The sequence below is a fragment of the Abrus precatorius genome, unplaced genomic scaffold (assembly GCF_003935025.1).
Source record: "Abrus precatorius isolate BTA unplaced genomic scaffold, Abrus_2018 Scaffold11, whole genome shotgun sequence".
Lineage (NCBI taxonomy): Eukaryota > Viridiplantae > Streptophyta > Magnoliopsida > Fabales > Fabaceae > Abrus > Abrus precatorius.
In genome coordinates this window covers 5839950-5850009 of record NW_020874303.1, presented here as the reverse complement: position 1 = coordinate 5850009, position 10060 = coordinate 5839950, and the positions used below count along the sequence as shown (strand labels likewise).

General features: G+C 27.9%; 2 protein-coding genes across 2 annotated transcripts; both read right to left on the bottom strand.

Annotated features, from left to right (window-relative positions):
- Window positions 1–1219: 1219 nt before the first annotated feature.
- Window positions 1220–2185, bottom strand: LOC113854661 (alpha-amylase/subtilisin inhibitor-like). Its single transcript, XM_027485803.1, has one exon. The coding sequence runs from the start codon at window positions 2106–2108 to the stop codon at window positions 1521–1523; it is 588 nt and encodes a 195-aa protein (XP_027341604.1). The 5' UTR covers window positions 2109–2185; the 3' UTR covers window positions 1220–1520.
- A 3587-nt stretch (window positions 2186–5772) lies between these two features.
- Window positions 5773–8989, bottom strand: LOC113854654 (probable sodium/metabolite cotransporter BASS1, chloroplastic). The gene is made up of 7 exons (XM_027485793.1): window positions 8399–8989; window positions 7733–7826; window positions 7598–7631; window positions 7470–7524; window positions 6592–6675; window positions 6189–6476; window positions 5773–6076 (listed from the first exon to the last, which is right to left on the bottom strand). Exons 1-7 carry the CDS (start codon window positions 8921–8923, stop codon window positions 5927–5929), a joined length of 1230 nt encoding a protein of 409 aa, XP_027341594.1. The 5' UTR covers window positions 8924–8989; the 3' UTR covers window positions 5773–5926.
- Window positions 8990–10060: the final 1071 nt, after the last annotated feature.

Sequence of the window (10060 nt, the reverse complement as noted above, 5' to 3'; positions counted from 1 at the left end):
AAAAAATTAAATATAAATTTCATTGATTTGATTTGAGAATTGGGTGTACCATATTTATTATTGTGAGCAACTTGCCAAAATATCCAACTTCCGGGCACCAAAATATTGTGGGCAAATCGGCCATAGGTTAAACTACTGTGATCTTTTCACTGTTTCTTTAACAAAAGGGCAATGATAGAAATAGATGATTGGATATATAAAGGAATATCTATCTTGATTTTATTTTAGGTTTCTTATTGTCATAATCATAACAACATGCCTTTAGTTTTTTTGGGGCACAATTTGCGCCTTTAGTTTGCCACCAGAATCTGAGGAAGATCGATCGTATTTCGGCCTTCCATATATGACGTAATCGATTTATTGTGTGCATGCCACTTACCACTTAACAACTCTGATTTTTTTGCGAATACAGTATACAATTTATAAAAAATGTGCAATGAATTAAAACGATGATAAAACAATCAAGTTTTACTCAAAAATATTTTAATAATATTTTAAATTCATTAAATTAATTATATTTATAAAGACTCTGTATTTTTGTGTGATTAATTTGGCTTATTTTTAAAATAGTATATCGTTAAATTGTTTATTAATTTTGAAAATATTATTTTCTCAAAATTAATTCTAACTAAACATTTCTTTTTACAAATTTCTTTTATAAGAAATAATCTTACTTAAAACACCGTCAGACATTAATGTAGACATCTCTTTCAATAAAACAAAATATTTAGATCTTTATTTATAAGACTAATTAGATGGCTTATTTTTTATATAAATTTTGGATCCTTTTTATAAAAAAAATTGTTAGATTATGTTAGATCTTCTCATGTTAAAAGATAATAAACAAAGAAGTTTAAGAGTTAAAGATATTTATAAAAGTTTCATTAAATTATAAATATATTAAATATTGAGACACAATGTTAGTGAGGAGTTCAAGATTGTTAAAATATATATGATTACAAATCATTAATTTTATACAAATATTATAAACATATTAGTTATTGTACTATTGATTATATTATAAATTTAAAAAAAAAATGAATTCATAAGCTAACACGGTTGCTCCAAAGCTCTTAAATGAATTAGGATTGGGCTAACAAAATTTCAGCCATGCATGCAACTTAATATCACAACCCAATTCACATTAGAAAAGTAGCCTCCCCAGTTTAAAATAATGAAGTATATGCTCTCACAAACTTTCACTCCCAAGAACAGTAGAAAAGTAAGATGTGATGAAATTTGATTGAACGATGATACCATGACAAAAACGCAACTCGGCAGCCACATTTTCTACTAGACACCACAAACACATACACTGACTTTTTAATTACGTAATTATGAATACAACAACTTGAGTAGGAGCCTTATTCTATTAATTAAGAAAAAGAAAACAAGAAATAAACTCATCGTTCTTTTCTTTTATGATCATATCTATTTATGCGGATGGTCATAGTAGCTCCAACCATTAGAAAACAATTACAAGTACACAAACACAAATTTTTTACTAGAAGCTACACATATTATGCTCTCTCAAAAACAACTGGGAGCACATTACCATCCAAGGCCAATAAAATCTTTCCATTTTCACGCAAACCATCAGCAGTGCCACAATTAAACTTACACAAGGGGCACACATCGGTAGGACAAAACCGAATATTATATATACCTCCAAATTGGGTCTCCACAATTCTAAAGTAACTTCCATTATTGCTTGTGATAATGAGCCTTCTTCCACTCTTAGGATCCTTCTCACCCAACAACTTCCATTCTGTGGATTGCACACACTTTGTGGCAGCTGAGAATGCCACCTTGAAGTCCCTATTCACCTTCAGAACAACATCTTCTTTAGCAAAAGGGGTGAAGATAACGGGTAAACCTTTTGATGCATCTGAATTTTCTTGACCAACATATAAAGGGCATGACCCATTTCTATCTATCAAAGTGAAACGCCCTCCACTATCTGTTATAGCAGGTTTTATGTAGTACTTTTTGCCACGCTCAAGAGGGGTACCTTTTGTGTCAAGGACTGGGGCATTATTGGATTGAGCTAATGTTGTTGTGGCAATTAAGAGCCACACAACAAGGCTAAGACTTGCTTTAATACCCATGTTTGTGTGTATAATTAACGTTACTCAAACTATAGAGAATGGTTTTAATTGAGGATTTATGGCTTTGGTAAATGGGTTGAGCTGTGTTTTCTTTCTAGCTGTGCAGGTATTTATAGGATATGGTACGTAATGCGTGGCATGTTTTGGAGATGACATGTGTTAGATTCATGAATGAAAGTCTAACATGACTTATCCAAATGCATTCACCGAATAAGAAAAAAGTATAATAACTAATAATTTGATTTTAAACTTTTTTTTGTGGATTTTATTATTCTTTGTTGACAAATAATCTATCAAAATTGGAAGGATTTGAGGGGAAACTGATTTGGTTTACATTTAAGTATATACCAACATAAATAAGAATCAGAATCATAAACATATACTATTGGATTTTATTTAAATGATTAAAATTAAAAGTTATATATGTATATAATATTTTAAGTGATTGTGTAATCATCAATTAACTTTTAATTTTGACTGTATTTATTATTGCCTGGTCTAAATTTATGATTCTCATAATAATAAATAAAAATAATTTATATTAGATAAAGAGTCAAATTTGTCCCAAAGTACAAAGCTCCAGTATCCAAATGAACGTTATCTTAAAAACATTTTGATATCCTTTGAATTTCCTCTAAGTGAATGAAACAACAGGATGTGAACTTCATAAAAAATCAAACGTGCTCTATACAGAGCTTTCCATGGAATATAAGACCAACGAGCATGTTCCAAAATACAAGTTAAAACAAGACACAAAATGTCAAGGCGCAGCCGTGTAGATAAGCCCATGTTTGAATCTTGCGGTCACGATAATACAAAATGAGAACTACGACTTTAGCCACAAACTTTGATTAAATTCTCCGTTAAAAATTGAATAAATATATCGATGATATATATATATATATATAATATTAACACACTTTTTTATAGACTGAAATTTAATAAAAATTATACAAAATACATTTAATTTATATTTAATAATATAAAATATCTTTGAAAAAATGTGTCAAAGAGAATATTATTGATATTTCTTTTATTTTAGTACTGCATAAATTTTAATTCTTACAGTTAACCAGAAAAGCTGGTTCTTTTGCCTTTACTTTACCTTCTCTTTGGATTTATAAAAAATAAATAGAAGGAAAAAAATTAAAAATAAGTTAAAAATATTATATGTTTCCTTACGAGTTTTAAACAATATGACATGAGTTGTGACTAGTTAAGAATTGTGACATCGTATATGAGACTGTATTAGTAAAGGGATCAAAACTAAACACATGTAACAAATAAAAATAAAAAATGTAAAGATAATAATAAAGAAAACTAAAGCAAAAAATTTGCAAAAATGTATGACCAAAAACGTATTTAATAATTAAAAAAAAACTCTCTTAGAATGAAATGGGAGGGAGGAGTTAGCTTTCTATTTTCTACTTTTTTATTTTAAAAAATATTGTTTATAACAAAATTTAAAATATTAATAATTAATTTTATGTCAAAAAATATAATGAAATAAAATATTTAATTTTTTTGAGTTAAATTTTTTAATTAACTTAAAACTTATACAATTTAATTTAACTTTTTTAACATCTTTAGTAATTATTCAAATAAATTGAGAGACATTTTTCTATATCTTTCCTTAGTTACATTCGTATAAACAATATATTAGTACCACTACAAGAGGATGATTAATGCAAAAAATAATTTTTTGATAAAGTATTATAATATATTATTAGGGATCATAATAATTTGTAAAAGACAAATATTAAATTATTTTTATTTCAAAATAAATGACAACATGTAGGTGTTTATTTAATATTATTTTTCAGAGAAAAAATAAAAAAACGAGTTCAAATTTATTTATTGATAAAAAATTTAAAATAATATTAATTATTTTTCTATTTTTGTTCATATATTTTTTAAGTAAAATAAATGATAATTCTAATTTATTAGTTTACATATTAAATAAAAACCTACTAATAAAGGATAAATTAAAAAATATTATTCAATAATTTTAGTCAAATAATTGAATTTATTAATTTACATAATTTTTTCTCTAAACTGATAATAAGAATGACATTAAACATGTGTTCTAAATTTTTAAAGATCACTCAGATTTAGGAGTAATAATAGGTGGGTCAAACAAAACTTTGTATGGCTTGATGAATCCAGTCTAATTTGAGAATTTAAGACCTAAATTTAACCTATAAACTTGTTTAAAAACTCATTAAGTATTTTAAATTGATAAGAATTTACGTTGAAGTAGACTAAAGACCTTAATTTATCTTTAAATTAACAAACTTATTTCTTTACAGTAAAATTGTCTGCATAATATTATTATTTACATTTACTTAAAATATTTAATCTATTATTATTTAAAATATTTTTAGATGATCTAATAAAAATTTTAAAAAGTTTATTCATTTTATTTAACAAATAAGCGTAATGTAACTTAAATTTAATGTAAACTAATCCATAACTTTCAACGAATGATGTCACCTGTTTTTATCCGTATTCGTGTGTCATTAATTAATTAGATAGTGGTGTAAGTGTAACTGCTCCCACAAGGGTTATTCAGTGCTTACTTTCTATCTTTTTTTTATATATTAAATGTTTACTTTTATTCATATTATTTATGATCATATATATTGTTGCTTAACTTTATTAAATCTCAATTTAAATTTGAAATAAATTTAAAATGTTGATTTTTGAAAGATAAAAAAATCTTAGTCAGTTTTGATTTATTTTTTTATTTTAAATTTTAGTACAATGCATTAAATTATTAAACATAAAGATTACATATCTTTGTTAAAATAATTTATTTTAGCATTTTTTTATCTAATTGAAAAAACTATATCTTCTTTAATTTATTCTTACTTATTAAAATTGCCATTAATTATTTAATAATAATATCCTTATACTTTTTAAATTTCAAATTTTACCGAAACTTAAAAATATTAGCATAATAAAAAAAACTTGTTAGGGTAAACATAAAAGTCAGTGTTAGATCTCCCTATTATATCATGCTGAAATGTCTAAATTTTGGGTGATGCTCAAACCCAAAATGTCGTCATATAGTTAGGTCCATTTTAATTTTGAATATTTTATATTATATTAGCCTTTAAATACGTTTTTAAATATAAATAGTTACATAAGCATATTTACTTTATTAATTGTTTGTGTTAAACAAATTTTTTAACATTTTTAAATACACACAAGAAATATATATACTTATATTCTTAAACGTTAATTTGTGTTTTCTGGTAAAAGAAAATTCCTTAAACATAAGGTAACATGTGGTTGGTGAGTCAAAAAGGGACAGAACAAATTATTTTATTTTATGTTCGGTTCATTTAAAAGGTCAAAAAAGTTTTGAAAAAGTGACACATTTGATTCCATTAAAAGAGTGAAATTAAAGAGAACAAAAAAAATTAAACATTTCATTTTATTTTTGTTTGTGCATCCAATCAAGATGCCAAATCTGCTTTTAATATAAAATCTTGTGCTTTCATCTAAAAAGCTAACATGGTAAATCAATGACAGCATAAACTGAAACATAGACACAGGACAGTCATTGGAACAGTTACTTGCAAAAAGTATGATAGAAGGGAGGGGGACTCAGACCTGAGACTGGGGAGGGAAGAGTTTGGGACTGAGGAAGGCGGATTTGCTTAAACTAAATGAAACTGAATATTCAGTTCTTGTCACAACTGGAAAAGATACAGATGTCTTAACAACCAAGATGAATAGTTTTACTTAGCGAAGGAAACTGTTACAAGCCAATAATAAAACATTCCCAATGCAAAAAGTTATGCTAGATATTTTCAGTCCATCTCAGTAGGCACAGAGCGTCTCCATATTCCTGCTAGGATGCTACCAAAGATTGAGTGACACACACTTGACACAGCACAAGGCACTGTAGTTAGGGGATCTCCAAAGTGCTTGGTAGCTAAAACAACCCCAAGAACCGAGTTCTACAATATGAAGTGGATAAAGGGGTAAATTATTATGACTTGAACCAATGATCACAAAAAGGTGTAGCAAACTGCCTGTGTTTAGTAATGCAATTATAGAATACTAAGTTACCTGCATGCCAACCTCAATGGATATGGTTCGCGATGATGACACGTCTAGCCCGAGCATCCTTGCAAGTATGTAACCAAAGAAAAACCCTGAAGCATGAAGAAGAGATGATGCTAAAATTACTTGTCCACCAGACATAAGGATTGCTGAAGAGCTCTCGGCAATGGCATTTCCACAAAGAATTGCCACAGTTGCTACTGCCATGGTTGGCATCAAAGGAGAGATAAATTTAACAAGAGAGTGGAAATATTGATTCAGAAATGCACCAGCCAACACAGGAAAAAACACAACCTGTTGATAGAGAATGGAGAGACAACTCTTTTTTGGTGAGAGAAAGGAGTGACAATGACAAAAGAGCACTATAACATGTTAGAAAAAGAGACAGTATTTGAGAAGGAAACATTACTTGCAATGTTGAAATCAATAAGCCAGCTGCATCTACTGCTACATATTTATCAGCAAGTATGGTTGTCAGAAAAGGAGTCATGATCTGCCTTGTCAAGTTTTCAGCCAGTCAATGTGAGAAAAAAGTTCACAAAGAAATACTACACATCATAAAATCTAACAACTTGGTTTGAAGTTTGAACACCTCCCCCCCCCCCCCTCCTCTCCTTTTTCATTTTTAATTTTTTTGCTGGTGCTTCATAGCCTCCTGAAGAACTGAATTAGGCCAAAAATATTAGAACGCCATATGCAATATTAAAGTTTGTAGAATCTCTGCAGATTATTGTAATAAGTACTGCATGGTTAATGGATTGATAGATAATTTCAAGTTGTGCTTGAGAAGTTTGTTGACATGTAACATACTTAAAACAGTCCCATTGATATTCCATTCAATTTCATGTAAAACCTGATTTTGTTCAAGATAGAATCTACTTTTCAAATAAACATACGAAAGATAATATACCTTTTTGTATCAAACCGAAAAATATACAAAGAGAAGTAGAAAAGAATCATACATGCTTCAGCATTTAAATGTATAGAAAATATTTTCCAAATAGTTTTCCATAAAACAAACATCTGTATGGAAGCCTTTAGTTTAAAAAATTGCCACTGCTTTAAACTTGGAAAGCACCCAAAGCACACAACTCCTTCGCCATCAAACTCAAGGAAAGATGGCACATTTATAATCTTATTCTTCAGAATAATAAATTACTTATTCTAATCAACCACTCTGGCTAAAGACAGAGTTCATCGAACAATCTCATATAATTCCTCCCAGTACCACATTTTTGTCATCAAGAACAAAAATCAAAGATAGGACTAAAATTATATTATATGTACCACGGCAGATAGAGTGCTTGCAGCTGTCATTATCACTGAAAGCGCCACATTTCCACTAGCAAAAACAAACCGATCATCAGATCCACTAAAAGCATTATTTGGAAAAACAGTTCGGAGAACTAATATACCGTGCAAGATATGTAACAATATTACTTGCTGTGCCTGCAACCAACCAAAGTAAGCGACCCAGCAAAGAATATATAAAAATAAAATAGGTAAAGGATATATAGAAGCATAATGAGATGGAAGATTAAAATTCATACCTCCTGGACAGCAGCCAACTAATATTAAACCTGCTGCATAATGAGATGGAAGGTTTAAGATTTTGCTTACAAAATATCCAGACAGTGGCATCACCTGAAAAATGTCAGCAATTCTTAAAAACAAGAATACTTCGTCAAGATAAATGGTTTTGAATACTATTAAATTGGAAAATTAAGGTAGCTCAGCATATATTTCTTTAAATAACTTAGTGCATATTCAATAAAAGCCTTTTAACATTTATGCTTACTTCATAAACACTAAATTCAATAAGTTCATTATGACACTTAGGCCTAGTTTGGATAAACTTTTATATAAGTACTTATAGAGAATAAAATAAAGAGGTCATACGAATAAAACTTTTTTCTTCAGTTAAAATCAACTTATGCACAGTTAAGTTTTAAAAAAGTCAAATCACATAACTTCTTAAAAAAAGGTAGAAAACATATGTTAATTTAAACTTATAGAAATGATTGAATTCGTTTTACTTCCTTATTTTACATTCTATAAGTAATTATTGAGAAACTTGTCCAAACTAGGCCTAAGCTTAAACGAACCTGCACTAAGTTATAAGTAACGTTCATAAACTTAATCAAACACTTTCCAATTTTAGCTTAAGCTCCTATATGATAAAATAAGTTCAATAACAGATATTCTAAGATACTAACCGAATATTGAAGGACAAAACCAGAGAGGACTTCCTTAGGCATAGCAAGAGCCCCACGAAGATCATCAAGAGTGAGAGTCATACCCATACCAAGCATAATAATGGTGAGGCCCACAATACTCAATTTTGGAGTGACCCAATTGAAGCAATTGGGTTTCAACAACCCCAAAACACACCCAATTGTCACCCACAACGGAAATGCCGTTGATAGGACCTCACCAACCAGCTCAACCCATTCCCTCAGACTCTTACCTTCGTTTGCACCATACCCGTTAGACGAAATGCCACACCGAAGTGGACCCACCTTGGTGTTGCATATTCTCGGTGATTTTAATGTGAAAAGGTTCAGCAGTGGTTGAGGTTGAAGCTTGCATCTGAGTGTGAGCTTAGAAATTGATTTGGATCGAGTCAAAGTAGAGTTATGTTTGAGGGAAGTGGTTGTTGGAACAAGGTTGGTGTGTTGTGATTGCACCCTAACTTTGACAACTCCATATGCGTGTGGAGAACATGCTATTGATGCTTGCATTTTTTTTTTCCCTCTATTTTGGTTCAACAACAAAAATAACACACCAGGAACTATGAACGAAACTATGCAACTCATATATTTTTACTCTTCTTTTCTTTTTATATATATATATTCTTCTTTTTATCTCTTTTTCTTTTATCACACATCACATGTTAAATATTTCTTACTCTGCTTTTCTTCTTTTTATTTATATCCCTTTTTTTCTTCAACCTACCTACATCCAAAAAAAGTGGATGTAAATGCATTATTTTACTAAAAATACGGTTTAACTATTTGAGAGATTCCTGCAACTTTCGAACATCCTTTTATTACTTTTAAAAAGAATAACGATAATGATATTTTAACTTTTTTAAGAAATTAATGTAATAATACAAATATTTAAATAATTAATGTAATATTATTATTAAAAGATCAATAATATGTTAAATAAATAGTTATCATAGCGGAATAACAATTTTTTAAAAAGAATTCTTAAAAATTAGTGATTAAAAACTTTCACTTTTGTATAAATGCATCTAGGGACAAGAGAGGTAAAACTAAAAGTTTACTCAAAGATTTATATAAATTTAAAATGACATAATAAGTTAACCAAAAATACAAATTATATTTCTTCTATCAAATAAATTTTTTTATAATTTAAAATTTTTTATTAGCTCAGTATCTAATTTTATTAATTCATAAGAATTTACCACTTGTCACAATGTCATTGCCTCTATGACTATGCATGACTATCCAGTTAGATGTTATTGTATATTAGTTTGGATGGATAATAAAATAATAATAAAATTAAGAGTTTAAAAATGATAAAACATTAATTTATTTCTAAATAAATGAATAATAAATATATAAACATAACATTATAATTAATATATTAAGAAAGAAATAATATACTAAATTTTAAAATTTAAATTAATACAAATTCAAAATATTAAAATTTACTTATATTCTATAAAAAAAATTAAAAAAATTGTTAACTTCAATTATTAGAGCTAAATTTAAATATTTATAAAAAAATATATAATTATTATATTAAAATTATAAAAATATAATAAATATTTTTTTAATAAAATTTTATTATTATTAACTGTTTATTTTTAACTATTAACTTAAGATAAAAAAATTAATTTTTTTAAAAAA